At 46.7% G+C, this 23339-nt stretch overlaps 1 protein-coding gene across 1 annotated transcript in view; it reads left to right on the forward strand.

Moving 5' to 3' along the window:
* Window positions 1–233: 233 nt before the first annotated feature.
* The window catches only part of LOC121604294 (xylosyltransferase 1-like), a 72166-nt gene continuing 49060 nt past the window's right edge, over window positions 234–23339 (forward strand). The window contains exon 1 of the mRNA XM_041933773.1: window positions 234–512. Within this exon, the coding sequence (XP_041789707.1) occupies window positions 234–512 (279 nt within the window). The remainder of the gene's footprint in view (window positions 513–23339) is intronic.

Genomic DNA, 23339 nt, shown 5'->3' on the forward strand with positions numbered 1-23339 from the left:
CTGTCGCCGAGCTGCCTCTCGCCGAGTTTCACCACACGGTGGCCCTGTGCCTCTCCGCCTCGCCTCCTCCACCGTAAAGCTCAACCTCCCTCCGTCCCTCCTCCTCCTCCTCCCCCACCACCACCACCACCATCTCCTCCTCCTCGTCCTCCCTCTCCACTTCCACTCCTTGCTGTCGTCGCGCTGCGCAGAGCCACAGACGCTCCTCCAGCTCCGTGCAGCCCGGTGCGAAGATGGTCGGCGGCTTGTGTGCTCGCAGGTTGGCCCGCCGGTCGCGGTCCGCCCTGATAGCAGCCCTGACGGTGCTGCTGGTGCAGACGCTGATTGTGTGGAACTTCAGCAGCCTCGACTCCGGCGAAGACAGGGAAAACGCAGGCTCCAGCCTGCGGGGGAAGAGGGACCGGGGCGCAGGCAACAAAGCCGCTGGCAGCGACTACTTCCAGCACGGGGTCCGGCAGCGGCAGCATCCTCCTCCGCCGGGGAAGGGGACGTCTCGCCACATACAGCAGCCGGTAAGACAGAGGCGCCGCACATGTTTTCACATCATACCCCCGCTAAAAAGAGACCGCCTCGCCGGGGATGGAGCCCGGAGGGGTTGGCAGGCAGGTCAAAACATCTCCAGTTTGCGCTTTTGTGTGTGTGTGTGCGTGTGTGTGTGAGACAAGCACACGGCCGGGCCTCAAAATGAATGAATGTTTGACTGCTGTCACTTGAACGGAGGCTGCCTCGTAGGGAAACGAAGCAGAGACAGACGAGCTCCCGTGTTTTTCGCTCCTCCGCCGCTGAGAGACGAGCATCCTCAGCTGATCGCAGGCTGGGGACACGCCGCGCACCCCCTTGCCTCCGCTCGGAAAATGCCACAGCTGAGTGGGAAACGTGAACCGAGGGTAGCGTGGTCCTCCAGGGCGGAACGACGGCCGTGGCGGGGCGAATCCTTTCAGGAGATAGTGGCCGAGGAGGTGCCCGAACGGCAGAGCCGCTGACCGGGGCTGCAGCCTCTGACTGTCACGGTCTGTTTGGCATTTGGAGTCAAACCCAGGAGCCGCATGGCTCAGCAGCGCTGTCTGAGCAAGGCCAAATTGAAACATAACCTCATTTGCAGAGTTGCTTTTTTTTGATGGGCGTACAAAAAGATTAGAGGCATCTGCTGCTTGTGTGAACACACAGAGTTTCATTGGCAGTGGCAACATGAGAGGCGAAGGTTAAAGATGGATGCGACTGTGGAGCAAATGTAATGAACATGTTGCACACAGAATGAGTAAATGAAGTTAAAGATAGCCTGTGGAAGCAGGCAGAGGCGGAGGAGCTCGTTGCCCTGCTCTGCTCCTCGAAAATCTAACAATTGCCCCCCCCCCCTACAAAAAAAGCCAAATGTTTACTCATGGAGTCCACTGGCTGCTCCCCGAGCCCTGCAGGCTGCACACTGAGCAGGTTTTGTATTCGTACAGAGCTTTTTCCTGCGCGGCATGTGATTAATTTTCACAACCTGATGTCTGGAATTAAATTCTCGAAAATTAGGCTTCTTGCTCGCGTGGTCTCTCAAGCAGTTAGACTGCCCTGGAGAAATTGGACACGGTTGTTCCTGGCAAGCGTGCAGCCCCCCCCTCACAAAGCTGCCAGCCATTCAAGTATAGCCCGCTCCTCAGCCACCGTGCGACCAGCAGATAACCGGCTTTGATGTGGCATGATACACTGTGGCCTCCTCGCTCAGCCAGTCACTCGGAGCCGTGCGCTGTATCATCCGTCTCCTCTGCAGATTTTACAGTGACTCACTCACTTAATCTGGTAGGACTGTTTGTCCCACCTGCCGGCATCTCCACAGCACAAAGTCACGCTGAGGACGGCCTGTGTTTGAGTCTATTTTTGGACACTTGGAGAATCCTCTAACAAAGTGTGTTCGTGGTGCTCATTAGTGAGTTTACATCCCAACTCTTCGGGCTGTGGTTATTGTTTGCTGTATGGAATTACTGCAGCAGCCAGATAAGGGCCGTACACAGATGAGCAACGAAGTGACATAACAGGAACTGTGGCTCGGTTGTGTCAGAACCTATTCACGCTGCGTCATCACCCGTTCGTCCAAATGTGTTCCACTATTAAAGCACACAGTGGATCTGCAACCGTGACCTTTTAAAGAAGGGCTTTCATCCCCTTCGCCTCGAGGCGCTTCACACGGCCTGTATGCCAGTCAGACCATCAGCCAGTCAGCTCGCCTGCTGCCTGCCTGTCACATCGGAGACTCCCTCTCTGCAGCTCCGTGGCCCCCGGACTCTTAACATTCAACTGGTCACCCTCGGCCACATGCATTCCCTCAACTGGTTAATCACTGCCTTTTCATTCTTTTTCCCCTTGTGGCTGGTGTGTGTGTGTGTGTATGTGTGTGTGGCTTGGCGAGGCAGTCGTCCAGCCCGAGGGTGACGCATAAGTGCCAACTGATGCTATATGAAGCACCGCGCCTGAGAGAGGGGAGAGCAGCACTTTGATCCAGAACAGACTGAGCCAGAAGCTACAGAATGACAATAGCAGAATTTCTTGCGTTGGATGGAAACATCAGGCAGAGCTGTGTCATCGCAGCAGGCAGGAGCTACAGCTGTAATTAGTGGTTCGCTCCTGTTGTGTCTCTTGAGGGAAACGCTGCTAGAGAGCATAGATGCTGTCTCCTCTAGTCCGGTCGAGTTCTGTTGTTCACATCTCCACCGCCGCGCATGTCCGCACCAATGCTATGATGTTAGCTGCGACGCCGGCTACCTGTTGCAGATTCCTCGCTCTAAATTCCCGCACTTATTAATTACTCCGTCTTGTTTTGCTTGACATCAGTTTATTATTGGAGATAGCATCGTGCAATTATTATTAATAGGTGCTTATTAAGGCGGCGCTGGTGATGGATGTGAAAAACTGTTAATGTGCCAGAATTAAACCAATCTACCTCCAGCAGGAGACTGAGCAGAGCTTTGAAAAGTGTCTGGCTCCAGCCTTTCACATCTGGCCGTCAGCGTTTTCTTTCCATCTGCCGCGGTAGCCGTATACTGTCATGATCCCCGTGTGCGCAGCGGGTGTCCAGCTCACACATGTTGTAAAGAGTTTCCCAAATAGTCATGGTATTACACGTAGCTTTCCCCCTGATTTACCCTTTTTCCATTGTCAGAGTTTTCCTAAAGGCTTCCTATGGCAAAGCTGGCATTACAAACCACCAGAAACTGTGTAAACGCACATTCACCACAGTTTTATCTACACCGTTCCACTGCATGGTGATAATACATATGTGACAAGCTTAACCACAAATTGTTATACATGATATTTTACCTTAAAGATGTCACTGTTATTTTCCCACAGTGGCTCACTTTGCTGCAGACCTAATTTTTTTTAAAATACTTGAGTATTTTGTGACTGACAGAAGATGTTGGACACTCTGTATTAGAGAGAGAAACAGAATTTAAAGAAGAAAAAAGAGGAAGAAAGTCTGCAACTCCTGTCTCACCAGCTATGTGGGGGTTCCCATATGTGAGCGTAAATAGCCTGAAATTAATGGTCTTATGTAACTTTAAATATTACTTCCTAATTCTCCTATAGTGATGGCTACTTATACTGCAATCAAAGTCTTTGAAGCTGTTTTTCGGGAGTTAATGAGAATGAATGAGCTCTGCGATGTTTGGTAAAGGCGTTCAGAGCGAACATTAAAGGGACTGAAAATGAAATAAGCGAGTAAACACTTCAGACATGTTGGGCTCGTCGTTTAAATTATAATCATGTGCAGCCCAAGTAACAATGCACCGTGCATATGTTTTGCATCAAGGAGCTTTGCCGAAATCTGTTGTTGCTACCAGTCTGTTCTCCAACCACAACCACAACGTGAATCATCCCACTGTGTCCATGATCACGGTGCTGACTCACACACACACACACACACACACACACACACACACACACGCGCACACACACACACGCACACACACACACCAGAACTCACACAAACACCCAAAAATTTGTATGTGTGCACGTAAATGCAGGGAAGCAGCTCCACACAAACACACCCACATGTACATGCATATTTATAGTAGTGCACAAATTAAAAGAGTCACAACGAGTCCTTTTATCCCAATTTCCTTCTTTGGATTGGCACATAGCGTGATGACATCGGTTGTGATGAGGGGGGTGTGCAGTCATAGCTACAACCCCGATTTCAAAAAAGTTGGGACGCTGTATAAAATCGTGAGTAAAAACAGAAAGCAGTCATTTGTGTAGTCATTGTAGTGACATCCTTTATACAGACATGTGTTCTCAAAGTTGTGAACCTCGCTCCATCCTCGCTTGTGAACGACTGAGCCTTTCCAGGATGCTCCTTTCACACCCAATCATGATGCTATCACCTGTTACCAATCAACCTGTTTACCTGTGGAATGATCCAAACAGGTGTTTTTGGAGCGTTCTGTCCCAACATGTTTGAAACATGTTGCTGCATCAAATTCAGAATAAATACACAGTATATTTGCAAAAATCACTAAAGCTGATGAGGTCAAACATTAAATATATTGTCTTTGTACTGTTTTCAGTCCAGTTGACAGTTGACATATGTCAAAAAGGAATAGCAAGTCATCACATTCTGTTTTATTTATTGAATGTGGGATAGGATCAAGCATTTGGTTTCTAAATTTACAGCATGTAAAAAAATGTGTGAGAAAATGTACTCGTTATTCGTAACCACATTCACGATCAAGAATGAGCCTCCACGCTCAAGCTTTGCCGTTTCTAAGCAGAAAAGGCTCTGGCTCGTGCTCCTGCTGCACTGTTGGCTGTTTTATTGTGCACCCTGCTGCCGTCAGAAGAAACAGGCTATTGTCCTTCGCTTTGCTAATGTGAATGGAGTAAACTAATAACAGATAACCATGACACCCAACTTTCAGAGAAGCAGTGTGAGCGTACTGGATTTGACCATTGTGGACTTCCTTATGCTGGTGTTAGCGTAATATCACTCACGTGAAGCAGCGGAGCAATAAAGTCAATTCTACAACATTAGTTTAGGATCAGGCTACATATTCTGTTTCAGCTCTCTTTCTTTCGAACTTAAATTTTGACAGCGGCGGCTCTAATACGTCCTGCATATTACAGAGGAGTGATACAGAAGTGCACTGTTGTGCGCCAGCCTTCTCATTTTTCATTCCCTGAACGTCTTTTCATTCACTTCTTAACAAAACTGCCTTTCTCACCTTTCCTACGTGTTTCAGAGTCAGTTCTTTCTCACATCGCGCTCCTGGCAGCGCGTCGCTTGTTCCGGTGCCATTTCATGTGCCAGTCGCTGTCAGTGCCGGGTTTTGTATCATAGCAAACCACTTCAGCGGTTGTAATTGGCAGTTAAATTGGCACTCCCAAAAAGTAAATCGTCTTGAAGTGTGAGCTATTCTGCTTTAAACAGACCTTTGAACATACATAATTACAGTCCAGAGACACCCAGAAGATGCACTGTGTGATTTAAAATTTCAAACGTCCCAATCATTCCACCAATAAAGTGTTACTCTGTAAAACCTGTAATGAGGGAAATGTGAAGTACGGCCTGCCCATCAGTCCGTCCATCTGTCGTCACGGAGCTTCTTTTTCAAGTGCCGTTAGTCTCAGAGAGAGGTGGGAACATATTGAGATCTGAGGGAAGAAGTGTGCACCTCAGACTTGAAAGCGAGACATCGAACACCCCAGACACTTTGATGTCGAAGTGTAATTTGTATACATGACACCGTCCCTCAAAACCCGCGATGGGAAAACATTTTATTATTCTCATAATGCAGAGCACCGTTAAAACCCTCTCCTGTCATTTCACTGAGCCGATCCTGCACGTACGTAAAAATATCAGTGTCAGTATGGAATCCCAACACTTCAGACTATGTGTACTCTGTGCTCTGAAAGTTTGGGTATCCATAGCAGCTCAAACATCACAGCAGACACTCGCCCGTGAAACACTCCTTGCGGCGCAGGTGCTGAATGTACTGCGGGCCTCTTCAGAGCGGCATCCATGTAATCTGTTTACAGCAGAGGCAGCAGCCTCTCTCTCTGTACCCCTCCGTCCTCTTTGCTGACTTTGTGTAAAGGAGGAATGGGCTTTTAACCATTCCACAAGTGTCAGGACGGAAGAAACACTAAGCGCACACACGGGAGCAGAAAGCGCACTCGCATGACTCACACAGCGCTGCCAATTATGTCGAGTCTTGCTTTGGAGATGAGAGACGAGCAAGTTCCATTATCGTGTTATATTTAATAAGGCAAATGGATAACTGCATCATCAAGTCGATAGCAAACAGTGTGTCGAGGGTTTAACTCCTGCATCATGTGTGCGGTAGTTCTGCTTCAAAATAGCTTGGAAGTAATGCAGTCACGAAGAACAGAGCAGGCGTTGTTTGGAGTTTCAGTATGAGAACTGTTCATGTCCGATTAAAGAATAAGATGAACTCTGAGCAAGCAGTCAGTGTCAACTTCAAGTGCTTAACATATTTTTTGATCTTCAAAAAACTGTTGAGCTTTTGCTGCGGACACAAAAAAGTCAAATCTTTATATTTGATCACAGAGTTAGACTGTATGAACGAGGGATTTCAGCCATTAACTGTTAATCAGTTAACCTCTGAGAATATTTTTGACCGATTACGCATGCTGGGCTATGGGTTATTACACACACACTACTATCATTATCCTGCACCACATTAAGAACAAGTTGCCATGTTCGAGGTTGGCTCGCAGCCAAAGATCACGCCGCTGCCAGCCGGGTGGAGGAGATGTGATGGGCGCCGGTCCGAGGTCGTCGCCCAGTTGGTGTGCTGATTGATGGAGACCCATCTGCCGCCACTGGGCGCGGTAGAGGAGCTAGTTCGTGCATCGTGCCATCGCGAGCTACTGTGACGAGAAAAAAAAACACTTGGAGAAGAAAGGATGCTAGCCAGGCCAGACCAGCTAGCTCTGAGCACCGACTGCTGGACCGCTCTCACAAATGAAAGCGAGTGTGAGCGCTTCTCTCTCTTGATGTCACATTTTGCCAAATATCGTTTGGCTGCAGCTTCTCAAATCTGAGGCTTCACTGCTTTTCTCTGCTTGAAATACTCGTTCATTAAATATTGTGGATTTCACGCTGTTGGAAGAAACTTAAAGATATGACTTTGGGGAATTCTCACAAGCATTTTTTACTATTTTCTGACGTGCTATTGACCAAAAGATGAATCAGTAATTGCGCAAGCACTGTTTCGTCATTCGTAAAGGTCCTGTCACGTTTGAACAAAGTCAAGCTTTTCCATAACGGAGACCTACGGATTGGAGACAAATGAAAAGAAAAATCAGCATATGGAAAGGGAAGGGCTCCTTGTCATAGACTCTCCAAGTCTCTGGTACTTTATTGTGTGTTTTGATGATTGTAGATGGTGGAGAGCGTCGTCTGACATCGTTGTCCAACAAAGGTGTTCAGCTAGGTTGGGATCTGGTGACTGCGAACCTGTTAGTGTGTTTGAAAGCCCCAAATCAATTGTTTTAACAGATGCATGAACATGGGAATGTTCCAGACGCCGTGTCTGAAAGGGGACAAGTTAGGAGGAAAGGGTCTCTTTTGACAGCACATTGACAGAGTAATGCACATGCCTGGAAGGGGCTTAAGAGACACAATTTACTGTCCTTTCTGTTCTGTGTGTGTGTGTGTGTGTGTGTGTGCCTGCGTGTCTGTGTGTGCTTTGTGCTCAGCGTGATGCCTTTGTGCGCCTCATCTGTAAAACTGCAAAATCAAAGATCGTAGCTACTGTTCATCTCTCTCCTGTCAAGTCTATTCAAACAAACCTCACCATTACCACCAATTAGAGTTGCATCACTCTGTGTCAACCCTCCCTTCATACACACGCAAACACGCACACACACACACACACACACACACCATCACCACAGCTCCAGCCCAGCCGTCTATGCTGCCTCTGTGAGACAGCCTGCCTCTCTCCCCCCCAATCTTCCCCTCATCCTCCCATCATCCTCTGCCGCCGTTACAGATGGTTTCATTCCCCAACACATTAATAACGCATCATCCAGATGAATGAAGCTATATAATACCTAGCGTTGCCAATAATCCCACAGGTAAGAGGCTTAGCAGACAGCCCTGAGAGAGAGACAGAGTGAGAGATAGGAAGACAAGGCGTGGGGTGGGGTGGGGGGGTTTAGCTGAAGTCAGGTATCCATGTTGATATTTAGCGCAGAGCCACACACACACACAGTCTGGTCTAGACCACCACCATATGGAGGGGTTATTAGACCAATCGTTCAACTCCCTTGCTGTTTAGCAGTTGCAGGATTATCCACTTAAATAGATCTGCTGTATTTCATACAGATCAGTGCCAACTGCCGTAAGACACTGTACTGGAATTGAATCATTTCGCATTGAACTGAACAAAAAACCAAAAAGAATGTTTTCTTAAAAATGCACACACACTTAGCTGTTGAATCGTAATCAGATTATTGTAGATTTACTGGCGTGTCTCTTGTTCTGGACTGATTCAAAGACTCAAGGCGGGAGAACATACTGGTTCTAGTTTTCATTAGATGCTGGGGCCAGTTTCAGACAGGGAGGGCCCTGAGGTACAATTTTAAATATATATATATATTAAAAAAAAGCTGAAATAAACAGCTTGTGAAAACTCTCTGAGTACTGTGTGATCAGCTTTTTATTTTTAGGCCCATGCACACAGCATGTGTCTCAGAGCCTTATCAGAACTGGAAAAAAAAATAAGCAAACTAAATTTAAATCCCTGTAAACTTGGCTGAGGCTCGGAGACTTCAGATTTATAACAGAAGGTCTGCGTGACAGACTGGTGGTGTGAAGGAGTTTAAAAGAAAACGGGTCTACCAAAAAACTGCACTTTTATTTATGGGAAACGTAGGATGCAGCATGTTTTGGCCTTTGGCCCCTGGGGACTAAAGACAAGGACTAGGATATCCTGAGCTCTGCTGCACAGATTTGGACCATTCTTTTCTAATCTGTCTTTTCTAATTTCAAATTTAGAAACCAAGTTTTCTGGGGCTTCAAAAGTAAAAGGTAAATTTAAACAAATTTACTTTCAATCCATCAAGTTTAATTTGTAATTATGCCCCACAAACTAAGATTTGGAAGAGCTGTATTCAACAAATGCATTTTTTTAATTGGCTGGTTCCTTGGGAGCATGAAACGTGGAAATGACTCCATCTGAGAAACAGCCTGTGCTCACACTAACCTTTATTTCTAGCCAGCAGAGGGACAATCAGTGCAGCGTTTTATTGATTGTGTTTCGATACACAGATTCTGGAGAGACTTTGGGAGGATCATATGTTTTTTTTTTCACAAGTGAATTTCCTCTTGATGGCGTGAGCTGCCAAGCTGCGAGGTGCGACATGATGAGGAGCTGCGCTGGCATGTTCCCATCAGGTCAGATTGCCTCATATATCCTCTCTGCTGCTCATTTTTCACCCCCCCTCACAGTCTGCACTGTATCTGTAACATCTACAGTGTATTGCAGCCCCTGCAACATTCACCATGAATGAACTTCTGTAGGGGATCATTTTACAGGAGGGAGCGTGTTTGGTCACACCGCGCTGAAAGGCACTTGACGGCCTCGTTGTCGGGGAGGCGCGCGGCGGATTGCCCACTTCTCTGAAATCTCTGCAGTGCCGTGACACAGGCGAGCAACATGCTGATCCACATGTGACACCCAAATGCACATGAACATGTAATCACACCCACGCAGGGTAACGACACTGAGCGTGAGCCGCTGCCTCGCTATCTCCTCCTCAACACACCATGCGCTAATCCCCATGAATTGTGCTATTCTAATAAGACGAGGGGGGTTGTGACAGAAAGAGAAAAGAGTACGTGGCAGTGTGGCGAGGACACAGGGTGATGACACGTCGGCTGGGTAGAGATAGGGGCGATCTGGCCTGTCAGGCAAACCTTTTGTCCTTCCAGTCCCGTGGAGCAAGAGGAGAGGAACTGACAGCGGCGCCTTTCTTCTTCCTACTCCTCCTCCTCCTCCTCCTCTTTTCTTTTTCTCGCTAATGGAGCTGAATGCCAACAGTCCAGAAGACTTGTCTCTATCTGTGATTAGAGAGAAAGTGAGAGGAGAAAGAAAGAAGCAGAGATAGAGACAGGCAGAGAATGAGACAGACAGAAACTATGCAAGACAGTAGAAAGCTGGAGGAAGAAATGTTGGGGTGGGGGGGGGGGGGGGGGGGGGGGGGTGGGGGAGAAAAGATAAACGTCTCATCCTCTCTACAAATCCGACGTCGACTCAAATCCCAGCGTAATCCTCAGGGGAACCCGGTTTGGTTTGAAGCCTTGTTAGTGTAGCTTGGGCCCGGCTGGCAAAGACTGCGTGGTTGGAGAACATTTCTGGAAACTAACCTGAGTCCAAACGGCCTCCACGCATGCGGGGATCAGGTCTGTAATTCCCCTCCCCCCCCGTTGGTGAAGTTTAGGATTTAGAGGTAAATTGATGCCAAGACACTGATCGAGCTGGTTTTATCAAGCATCTCTAAATAGGAGCTGGGATTACACTGAATAGGATGGTTGAGGGAATCTGGCCAATAATCCCAGTTCTCCGCTGCCACTTGTTTGGTTGTGATTCCGTTGGTTTAATTACCCACCCGGGTGGAGTCTAGCTTCTGACAGATCATTCTTTGCATTGTCCTCATCAGGGCAACATTTCAGAGTGGCTGACAGTTTGAAACGAGGAGAACTTTTGTTGTTTTAATGCTATTCAACCCCACAGACTCTGAGACAGACCGATGATATAATCATCATCATAAATGCAGAGAAATGTGTGTTAAATTATGCAAAAGGCATTTACAGTTTTCCATTTTATGTAATGGTGCCACTGGGGCTGTATATTGAACCTCCGTGTTTTGTTTGGCTCTGACTGAAATGTGCCAGTAGCGCAGTATCAAAAACTGGCAAGCGCTGTAGCTTGGCATTAAACACCTGGTCAGTCAATCTTATGGACTTGTTATTTGACCTTCCTGCATGTCCACTTGTGTTTGAGAAATCTTAACACATCAATATTTCTCCAATATCAAAAAAGCCTCATTTTGGTATTGGTAACGCTCAAACTGAAATTCCGAATAAAATGTTGCAGCCATAAAAAAAAAATGCTTTTTGGATTTAAATGTTTCACTCAATGTGGAGTAAGAAGATTAGGAATATGCATCACATCAAAAAATGTTGGAAGGTGCACTGGAGACAGCCAGGACGCACCAGTCAGGATGTACACACCTGCAAAACATCCACACAAATGCATAGACATGCACATGCGCGCACACACACACACACACTTCAGCATACCCTCGGTGCTGAAGGCGCACACCTACAGAATGCATAAAATCATAAAACACTCTCTTCCTTGCATCACAAAAAAAAAAAAACACTCACCCACACAATCTCCCTCTCACAAACACGCACGCACACACACACACACGCTTGCACGTACACAATGGCCTCTATCTGCCTGCTCCTTCCACCTTGGCTCGCGCACAACACACACACACTTTGAGAGTAAATAGAATTATAAAACACCCTGTGTGCCACATGAATAGCTGCTCTTCAGTATTCATACGAACCACCAGGACCAGCCGGCGAGCTCATGCTCATTACTGAACAGGTGTTTTCTCCATCAGCAGAGCGTTTAGATCCAGTCTGTCCTTCCTGCCTGTCTCCACTCCGCCGAAGCGCGGAGCTCGTGAGGTCTGAACGCACGCCGTCGCGTTTGCATCCTTCTCCTTGACTACTTCCTCGCCCTCCTCATCCCGCCTGCTCCCCCCACACGGCCGTCCCCTCCTGCCTCCTCCACTTCTTCTCCCGTCTTGAGTGGGGGTGTCTTACTGCGCCGCCGAGTCGCTTGCTGGTCCTCAAGACGCCGCGGGCCTCCCAAATCAGCTTCAATGAGGAGCCCTGCAGAGGCTGTCGCTGCCGGGGAGAAATTGCGCTGTAATTGAGCTGCTTGATAATAATACGTTCTTCTCTCTGATTTCCTACCAGCGGTGAATCATCAACACCATCATCATCGTGCCATCACATCAGCAACGCTCCGCAGACGCTTCCACGCCGCCGCCGCCGGAGTTGACCTGCTCTTTCACTCGATTCTGCGTCTCTCTCTCTCGTCAATTGCTCTCGTTCCACTTATTTTATTCCCATTTCCTCTCTATTTCACTTTCCTCCCGCTCCGTCCTCGCTCCTCTCATCTCTCTCCAACCATCCTTCCCGTTTCTGTTCCATTTCATTGGACGGCATGCCTCAGAGGTATACAGAAATTACAATGTACGAAAAAAATGTGTGTGTGTGTGTGTGTGTAGGGGGAGGGCGGGGGGGCAGACGGAGAGAAGATAATTAGGATGGGTGATTGTGTGAGCACAATGTCAAATGCCTCTTTGCTACGTACTTAAGGCATTCATGCCTCTGTGGCAGGAAGCGGGGAAGCTTGATCATTTTTGTGCAACAGTTTGAGTTTCCTTTTTTCGGAAAATGATCCGAATTTCTAACACTTTTCAACATTTCACCCATAAGTGCTGCCTTTTTCTAACTCTCTCTGTGCTGTTGCAAAATATCCTCCTGTTCACGCGTTCCCACATAAAACTTCCATAGAGCATAAAGGCCTCTGTGTTTTCCTCCATGGCAGTAGCAAGCGGTTTGTTAAAGGTGAGGGAATGTGTGTGTGTGTGTGTGTGCATGTAAATGTGAGAGAGGATGAGAAAGACTGAAATTGTAGCTGAGCAATATTGGAAAGTTGGTTAAATAATGAGGAAAGTAAGTAAAAAAGAGTTTGTGGCGTAAAGGGGGAAAAAAAACTGAGACAGAGAGGGTTAATCGACTCCAAGACACACAGACTCAGATGTAAAGAGAAAAAGAGGTTAAAGGAAAGGCAGCGCTTGCCAAGACAGATTTTACACTTGTGTGTGTGTGTCTGTGTGTGTGTGTTTGTGTGTGTGTGTGTGTGTGTGTGTGTGCCACTGGTATGGGGGGAGTTTACATATGGCTTTCAGTGCTTTAACCATCCTCATGAGAATTGCCTTTCCATAGAAGAGAACTATTAGGAAAATCATTGACTCCTTATTGGTGTCAACACTCTATTCGTGTTTGTATGTGTGTGTTTGTGTGTGTGTGAGCTCAAACAAAGAACAATACCGCTCTTTTTTTCTCACTCTCTCTCTCCTTCGAATGGCCGGTCTCGCTTTTTTTTTCTTTTTTTACTTCTCTCTCTGTCCTCAAGTTTCCTCCTTAACTGCTGTGAGTGAAATCCGTTTTACTCCGGCAAATAGGCCTACAACAATCTTTTTATGTAACTCTCAGTTTATCCACAGCATAGATGAATACATCTTTTTTTTCCTCCCTTTTTTTTACGCGGAGGGCCAAGTAGGTCTCGCAACTCTCCTCCACTAACTTTCATGCATACTTTGTGGCTCTGTGAGGTTATCTGTGGACATGGCTTGGCTGCTTCTGTGGGGCTGAAATGTAAGCACACCCGACCACATCCCATATCTGCACAAGCAGAACAGTAGCAAGTAGCTGGTGTACGGGATTGTATATATACTACACACTGCATGTGTGTGGCTGAGTTAGTGTGTTTATTAATAATAACCTCCTGCACGTATGCGTGTGTTCCAGAGGCATATAGAGTATGCAGACATAATTGTCTTTACTGCTGAGAAAGAGATTTGGTCAAGGCAATTATAATCCAGCCAGGGCACATCTGCTTGCCTAGTACCCAGTCTATTTACCTAAAAGACACAAATGACTGTAATTTAACAGCAATAGAGACGGACTGTAATGAGTTGGTGACTATTTGCCTGATGTGAGCGCATTGCTCTAAGGTGGGAAGAATAATCAAAGGAATGGGACTATATTTTCACTGGCATTATGTCCGGTGGCAGCAATGGAGATTAATGAGCGTGAGGTTTATTAGCTTCTCAATGCTGTTCTGCTACCTTTTTTTTAAAAAAAATCCCCTAATAGACTCAGAATATACCTTATGTATTACTTCTGCTGAAATGATTCTGTATAATACTTGGTGTGAACGCTGGTGGTTGTAATGATGCCTGCTGCCTGGTGCCAGTAGCATGAAGTTGTGAAGCTCCACAAAGGCCAGGCCAGTGTTGCGGTTAAAGGAGTAGTTCAATGTTTTGGAAACTACACTACAGATCATGCAAACAAAATCTGTTTGTCAGTGAGCTTTAGGTGCTCGAAGGTGGATTTTGTTACCTTTGGGCAGAGCCAGGCTAGCCGTTTCCACCTGTTTCCAGTCTTTATGCTAAGCTAAGCTAACCGACTGCTGGCTCCAGCTACATCCCATCCAGACCAGAGTAGTGTGGCTCTTCAAATTTAAATCTCTGCAAGAAAGCAAGATAACAAATTTCTCAAAATGTCAAACTATTCGCACTGTAAGTGTTGTTCTGGTTTTAATCGGATTTGGGATGTTTACACAGAGGCTGATAATGCTTATTCATATCCCTGAATGTATGGTTATGTCATTATCCAGGCTGCTGGCTGTCTTTATTATTGCATGCACAAGCGTCTGCCATTTGATTTACCTGAGCTGTTGAGGACACTGCAGCTTTTATCACTCTACCAGATTTGGCCTCTCTATCTAATCACTTGCAATTTGAGACAAGCGATCAAATTTATCCTTCACATTACTGGTGTCAGACTGTCACTTTCAGTGAACATCGCTATTACATCATTTGATATCAGAGTTTATGTTGCTCTGACTAATTGCCGTGTGTTTTGAGTCGAGGATGCACCTGCACACATAACAGACAACCTGAAACCTGTAAAAGTTGCTCCCATTCCTTAGAGTCCATCCAAGCAACATTACTGGGTCTTATCAAAAATGGGATTAAGGTCTTGTCCAGATTTCCAAAACCAGTACATGATCTGTTTGAAACAGCAGTGGATGGAACGATCTCAGCTCAAGGTCGTCTTACTCGCATATTCTGGAGCTTTCGACCCTAGCACATGGTCATGATGGAGTTTTGCGCATTTAAGTCATGGAATCGTAGCTGCTCAAATTTTCCACTATGTTGAGCACCATCTGAACCCGAAAGCTCCAGAAGGCAAGTGTAAGTGGATCTTGAGCTGATGTATAATATTTACATACAAGCATATAAACAGGAGGGACCAGAAGCCTGCCAGTAACTGGGATACTAGTCTGCAGGTCAAGTATAGACAGTGAAGCAGCTTTCCATTACTTTCATATTGTGTCGTTTTTTTCTCGTTTTATGGTAAAGCTACCAAAGCTAGCACGTCACGCTCGCTGTCGCATTGATCCAGTGTCTTCTCCACCACTGACACCAAGGCAAAATGCTTTAAATTGATTTGACTTGAAAACACTGAGCAGGAACATAAGCCCTGTGAGAAAGTTGGGACTGTGCTGAAGTATCCGCTGAATTATAAAAGCAGTGTTTGTGTTGAGCGTCAGAGAAGCCTGAGATCCAGGTGCGTGTTTCCAGCAGGGCTCGTGCTGTCCAACGTGTGCGCTGTACACTATATATATCACGCACAACAGTCTGCCGTTACTTATGTTTAATGGATGAAAGGTTGTGAGATTATGATGGCCTGTGGCTGTACACACTCTTTATGTTTGTGTGTCTGCGTGTGTGTGTAGGAGTGGGATGGGGCTGAGGAGATGCGCGCTTGCTGCATTGAACATCAAAGGTCAGGGAAGGTGATAGCTCTCTCTCGTCGTGTTTGTGTGCGTTCTGGGCCACATGGCGTCCCAGCCTGCAGCGGTGCCGATGATTCAGAGGACACGGGCTGCATGGCGTGCACTGTCTTTGACCCTCCTCTACAGCAGCTGTTAATATAACGCTACAGCTGTGTATTTGTTTATGCTGTTGTGCTGTGCTGATGGGCGGAGAGGGCTTTTGTAAATGGGACTAAATGTGTCCGTTTGTCACACACTTGTCACCATTAGTATGCATTCATTGTGAATGATATGTATATCCCTGTGTGTTTTTCATATCAGTGTACAGCTGTGTGTATTTAGTGCCTGCCGGGTCACCCCAGGCCCTTTGTGCTCTTGCCAGTGCCCTGATTCGGCTCCCGGGGGCCCCGGAGGATTTTTTTTTGCTGGGATATGCTGACAAATTGATGCTGCCGGACTGGCTAACTGCTCCTTCTGTGGCTGGCATCGGCCGCGGCGCGCTCTGAATACCAAGCAATGGCCGCGAGCGCTTTTCTGTCTTTGTGTCCCACCAGCACGCACACACAAACAATGTGACATCATCGCACGAAACCCAGAATTTCAGATGGGCCCAGCTTGAGGAAAAAGCCCCAAATCCAGCCTGAAATCTGGATCAAAAACCTAATCCTCAACTCTGGGGGATCTGATCTGAGTCACTGCGGGGTCTGGCTATTGGCCATCGCTCCATTCCTCCTCGCCCTCCCCTTCTCTCCATTTCTCCCCCTTTCTCTCTATCTAGCTAGCTCTCTCAAATTTTGGACAGCTGTTTCACACTGTGAAAAGGAGGGAAAGTAGCTTTAATTTTGCCAATAATGCCTCAGTCTGTGCATCTGCTATGTCGAAGTGATTAGCACAGCAGAAGCTGTCTTTACTATGGTGACAAGCCCATATGGTTTCCGTATGTACTAGCAAGCACTAGGCTTGATCTGTCACTTTGTATTAGAATGTGTTTTACATGGTGATATAACCATTAAATCTGAGCAACAATACAGGGACAGTGTGTGTGTGTGTGTGTGTGTGTTTGATTGTTGTACATGTGAAAAGACAACAGACATCAATGTAGAAGGTGCTGAGTTAATCCAAATGGAGTGTGTGTGTGTGTGTGTGTGTGTGTGTGTGTGTGTGTGTGTGTTTGGACATTGGCTAGTGATTCATTAAATGTGTGATAGATTTTTTTTGCTATGTTACTGTGCAGCAGTCTTAAGTCTAATCTCACACACTCCCCTGCACGCGTATGCACACGTCCAAACACACACACACACACACACACACACACACACAAAGCAGTCTTTACATTCACAGTGTGACCGAACCCAGTGACCCTCAGCTATCCCTACACTCCTCAGTAAAGATACTCCTTTTCACCGCATCACACACACACCACACACCACACACACACACACACACACACACACACACACACGGTGGGCTCTGTATGGCTCTTTAACAGTTTCCTCTCAGACAGAGGGAGTTTAGCTCCAGCCTGGTTTTGGTTTGCCACACAGCGCGCCGCTGTAGCCGGCTAGCCGGCTTGCCTTCAGCTTCCGGTGCCTTTAGCAGTACCAATAATCAGCTAACCTCCAGCACTTGCCAAGGCTAACCACATAATTACTGCACTCATCTGGCCGAATCTCTTCTCAATGCAGAGCAGAAGCATGATCCTGCAGTTGCAGAGAGCCGCTTTAGCCAAACCCTCGAGCGCTCCAGACTACAAGGCTACAGCTCAACCCTCATAACCCACACTGCAGTGTGCTGAAGATACAGCCGACTTTCTCAGCTTATCTTTCTCAGAAGGTCATGGATTAGCAATCCTTGGGCCTTGTAGCTCTGACTCATTCTTATGGATCAGCGTCGAGCTCAGTCAACAAACCGGTATCGCGGCCTGAGCGGCCCGGAGTTGTGGTAGGAAAGTCTGATCGGTGCCGGTCAGGCTGCGTTGGAACGGGATCGTGCTGGCATTCCTCTGGAGGGCTGGAGAGTCGCTCTGCTACCCCGGCGCAGAGGGGTCCAGACAGACTGAGGCTGAAGATAGTGAATGAGCGTTGGGGGGCTGCGTGGGAATGGCAGATATGCCTTTTCCTGTGTTCCGGAGTGTCTGCACCGTTTCATACCCAATCTTCATATAGAGTACGTACCAGCGAGTGGACATGGATGACATGAATTTCCCCTGGCCACATCCTGTCCCCATAACAGGAAAAGAAGAAGTAGACAAAACTCAGCCAGGAAATACTTTAATTGAACCGTCTGTCTGTGCAGTCATTCATGAAACATGGGGACTTTCTCAGACGTGTTTTTTCCTGCAGTGCACATCAGAGAGAAACATAGAAGATCTAAAAGAAAAGGATTAATGTGTCAACTGAAGAAATCATTTGTTTTTTTCCTCTTATATCATCTCCATCTCTCTGCTTCACCTCAGCGTCTCAGCATCAGATTACTCCAGTCAGACTAACTCCAAACATCTCACAGTGTTTCACAGGCTTGTAATTGCCATCAGTCTGAAAGGGTCAACATACAGCATGTTGTCTCCCCACCTGATGCTGCCTGGCTTTAAGACAAAAGGAGGATTTCTATGAGACTCATTAAAGGATTAGTATTAATGCTACCTGTGACATTTAGCCCTGTCTTCCATACATTCAGTTGTTTTTAATTCCAGAGATACTTTTCATTTTTTTCTGCTTCGTTTACTTCTCACAGGTAGAGAAACTAAGAGAAACATTGTTACACCAACTTTTATTTTCATTACCGATTAAATAGTTCATCAGTCATTTGGTTTCTAAGCTGACAGAAAATAGTGAAAAAGGTCTTTCATCGTCATTATCACAGACATTTTTTAAATTGCTTATGTCCAGCCTGCAGCCAGAAACCCAAAGACATTGATATTATATATGATAGTACCACATTTGCGTTACTAGAACCAGCTAATTATCGGCATGTCTTCTTAGAAGGTGACTTAAATTATTAATCAGTTACCACATTTTCTGAGGATAAACTTTCCGCCCAACGATCAATTGACCAATAGCTTTAGCTCTGCGCTTCCCCCGACATTATTATCTTGAATTATTTGTAACTCTGGACCGTTGTGTAATTCTGTGATCGAGCAAAGCAAACTTACAGTGTGTGAAAGACAGTGTGGAAGTGATGTCAGCGTGTTGCTGCGATGATAACACTCCTCCTCCCCGAACAAGCTGTCCTTAAAGAGCTGCCACCTTCAAAGTGATCTTTGAATCTCCGTTAAAGTTACACAAAGAAAACAACTGATGCGCAAGCAGCGGCAGAACGTTACTCACGACCCAAGCTGCAGGCGGCGGTCGACCGAAAATATTCATCCACGACCCAGCAGCGCCCGGGCGCTGACACCTACTGGCTGATCGTAAAAGAGAATTGCAACCAGAAAGGCTTCACCTCGGTTGCGCGTTAGAGCCCCTCAGCAAAGCACTTAAGTCATAGCAAGCGTCTGCTGTGCCGACGGAAAACGTGTAAAAGATTTTGCCTTGTCAGACGCTTTGTAGAAAAGTAATTTCCTCTTGTTTCTGTTCAGGCTGGAGATAAGCCAGGACTCCTGGTACACTGAGGAACAACTCACAGATTATACACACTTTCTGTTATTGTGGAGAACAAACACACTCACACAGCGCGCACACACACAACCGTGCACGTTAAGGTCTCAAGAACACACAAAGTCTAAGCTTCCTGCACACGTACTGTACGCACTGACCCACATAAACCCGCGTGTTCACTCTGTCAGCCGGCATCACGCGCCGCACACACACACCTAACAGCCGATGACAGCAGCACTTCAGTTTTAATTATCAAACCATGTCATTTTCTCCCACCACAGAGACACTGACGAGAGATTTCTCCATTAAAACCTGCACATTTGTTTAATTCCACGATTCAATTATGTATTTACCTCTGCAGTATTTACTTTTGGCAAAAGCCGCCGAACGTCATTAGCAAGATAACCCGCAGAGCAAGGCTGACAAGTGCGAAAAAGAAAAGGAAGCAAGAGAATGAGAGACGAAGGAGGCAAATGACAAACATGATGAAATAAAAAAAAGTTTTTTTGGAATAACGCTGCGTGGGAGGAGATTTGGAGTGACCTAATTAAAATGTTGGAATCCTGAGAGGAATAAATTAAGAAAATGTCAGTTAGGCTGAGCCGGAGGAGGGGAGATTAAGAGGCGCAAGCTCCAACACTGTCTTATTTCTGCTCTTCTTCTCCTTTATCGCTGCTGCGTGGAACATTGGTCTTTCACAACAACATGGGGAGTTGGAATCGCCCTGAAATTTGCCATTGGAGTACACGCAGTGTTCGCAGTGGCGTGTGAAAAGAAAAGGGAGTGTGGTGTTGCAAGTTGAGGAAGTTTTTAGCTTTCGGTGTCACGTTAGAAGAAAGTCCAGTGGGTGTGTAACTCGTCTGACACGGCGGATATTTTTCAGAATTCCTGAGGAAACTTTGAAATGAAACTGGACATCTGAGAATAAAAAAGAAAGAAAGAGAGAGAGGAAGCTGCAGAGCTTCATCAGAACAGTCCCACCTTGCAGTGTAAGCTTCTTAGGCTTCCACAGCAGTCCTGTGCAGTAGCATGAAAACCACCGGTGTGTTAGCATTGTTCAGCTAGCCTTCTCGCTGTCTTCCACCAGCCGTCCCAGACACATTCCCCCCGTGGGGAAGCTCCATATGGGGCCAACATGTTTCTGCTGTGCTGGGCAGGATGGGACCATACGGGCGCTGTCGGACGGCGTGTCGCGTGTATTAGAGCAGATGATGGCGGCGATGCTACGATTGTCAGCACAGAGGAGGAAAGAGATGGGATGAACAATGAGGGGGGGCAGGATGATGGAGGGAGGGAGGGAGGAGAGGGAAGAAAGGACAGCTGGTACCAAGATTGGTGTTAGTTAAGGATGACTAAGTGACATCTTGACAAGAGACAGATAAGAGGACTCCATGGAACAAAGATGAAAAAGGAAAGCACCAGTGAGCCTCTGATGCCAGCGTGCTTTAGTAAAGTACAAGATCTTTGATTCCACTTCCCTTTGAAGTGATCCATGGAAATAACACCATGTGGCATGCATGAATTTCAGCACTGGATGAGAAAAAGACCCAGCCTGGTGCGGCATCCCTAATGCCGAGCCTTCGCGTTGGCTTGCACAGCCGCAGAGCTTTTCCTCGTGCTTTGACAACACAACGCCAGGATGCACCCCCACGCTGCCTGTGCAATAAGCGGTCACTTTACTTTCAATTGCAATCAATTCAGAAAGCTGGATTTCATCAAAGTTTGATAATGAAAAACTTCTGCGCCGAGAAGGATGTTATGTCTAATCTATTGGACAATGATCGCTTGCAAATGAGCAGCGGTTTCAGTTTACATTTTCAGGCGAGCTGAAATGAAAGCGAATTGCCCCACAACGCTTGCGTGCCACACTCCGGCACCCAGACCCACACCGTGTAATCCAGGCGTGGAGTGTTTGTTCGGAGGGCATCCACTTCAGCGCTGCACTCCACAACAACAACAACAGCAGGTCATTTGTTTCAATCTAACAAGAGACGCTTGCAACATCTATTTTTCTCCCGATTCCTGCCCAAAAAGCTTGCGTCGGCCCTGGGAGGCTTTCCATAATTTCTGTCATTGCTCCTTATCCCGACCTTAAATCTCCCGCGGACTCTTAGGCTCTGCTCTCCTGTGCAGCAGCGTGCAGCAGCGGGTCTGTGTTGGTGGTTAGTAGTGCAACAATGGCTGTGGGGCTACACTCCACTTAAGCTGTCACGCCTGTAATGAACAGCAGATTTCAGTGTGAAGCAGCTCATCTACCGGAGTGTGTGTGTGTCTGAGAGAGTGAGGGGAGTGTGGAGTTAAAGTGTAGTATAACATGACGAATGTTGTAGCTTATGGGAGACGGTCTGACTGACTGCTGAGGTTTCACTTGGTCTGTTGTAGTTGCTTTTTAAACTTGCTCCATTAAGAAGTGATTTTTTTTGCCGTTGCCTCTTCTATCTCAACAACTATTGGATAGATTGCCACCAGATTTGGTGCAGACAGTCGAGGCTCCCAGGCGATGAATCCTGATGATGATCTCTCGACATTTCCTCTTGCGCCACCATAAGGTTGACATTTGCAGTTTAAAGGGAAACATCTGTATAACTAGCAGATGTGTCGTCAGGAAACCAACATTTTGCTAATCACTTTGCTTTATGATCGATGACATTCCCATGAGCCTCAGCTGAACTTTGCTTTTAGTGCTAATAAGCAAATGTTAGCATGCTAACACAATAAAAACATCACAAGCATCAGGATGTTAGCATTGTCATTGTGAACATATTAGCATGTAGCATTTGATGGGAGAGTTGGCGTTTTGAAAAAGCGAGCTTGCGATGAAGGTAGACAGGAACAGATTCGCAGAATAGAGCTGCCACCTGGAAAAAGCCAAACAATAAAAGAATAAAAATCGCGGCATGTCTTGTTGATTCGAGTGAGTACGCCCTGTCACTGCAGCTTCCAGTCCAACCTCACCCCCCTATCACATCGCAGCTGATGAAACCATCACACTCACAAGACAAAACACAAACGCCCTCTTAGATGCGAAGCAGCGGTGACATGTCATACTTTATCAGAGTTACTGGTGCTCAATTAATTATGCAATCTCGTGATGTCCTCCTGAATATATATTCAATTGAGCCGTAGCTGAAGGAAACATGCGCTCCCTCACATGGCATTCTGCAGAAATGTCACTGTAATGAAAACATAAGGACTGAGGCTCAACAGGATGCTGTTGTCTGGCAGAGCTCAGGGAGCTTTTTTGTCTCTCTCTCCAGTTCCCCTTCCTTTTCTCACTACTATTTTTTCGATCACGTTTCCTCATTTGCACGCCCCCCCGTCCTTTTCTCCCCTGCTCTACGTCTGTGTCTCATTTGTCTGATTTTCCTCTTTCTGTTTCCCTCTTCTTTCTCGCTTCCACTTGCATTCACACAGAAGCTCTGTCGCCTCAGCACTTCTCCCTTCTGCGCCCAGTGTGTGTGTGTGTGTGTGTGTGTGTGTGTGTGTGTGTGCGCGCCCATGTGTGTGTTTCTTTTCCTAGTGACATTTCCGTGCCAGGTGTGACAAATGGCAGGCAGAGAGGAAACATTTATTCCCTGTGGTGAGCTTAATTAGCCTATCAGCTAAGCCTTGGCACCAGCTTGTTTTGAAAAACCACACACACACACACTTGCGTGCGCACACATTTATCCGAGAGTAAGAATGCACCAACAAGTGCACACTCAGGCATACACACACACACACACACAACAGACAGATCACTTCAGTACATGAACCGCATAGATAATTGGACGGTACAATTAAATGATGTCTAAATCACAGCTCCAATCCTTATTTTTCTTGTCTGGCTTCACATCCAGAGGGACTCAGCTGTAGCCAACCTCATCTTTTCTCTATTAAAAGGTTAAATCATTTACAAATTACAGCTCTCTTCCAGCAGTTAGCATATGGTGGGTGTGTAGAGGCCATACAAGGCCAGCAGGCAAGACTGGAGGAGAGACAGTGAAGAGATCGCATGTGTGTCTCCGCTGTGTGTGATTTCGTGCATCACACTCAGTGCAGTTTTACATGACATACACGCGTGTGTGTGTGTGTGTGTGTG

This window comes from Chelmon rostratus, chromosome 3 (genome assembly GCF_017976325.1).
Source record: "Chelmon rostratus isolate fCheRos1 chromosome 3, fCheRos1.pri, whole genome shotgun sequence".
NCBI classification, from domain to species: Eukaryota; Metazoa; Chordata; class Actinopteri; order Chaetodontiformes; family Chaetodontidae; genus Chelmon; species Chelmon rostratus.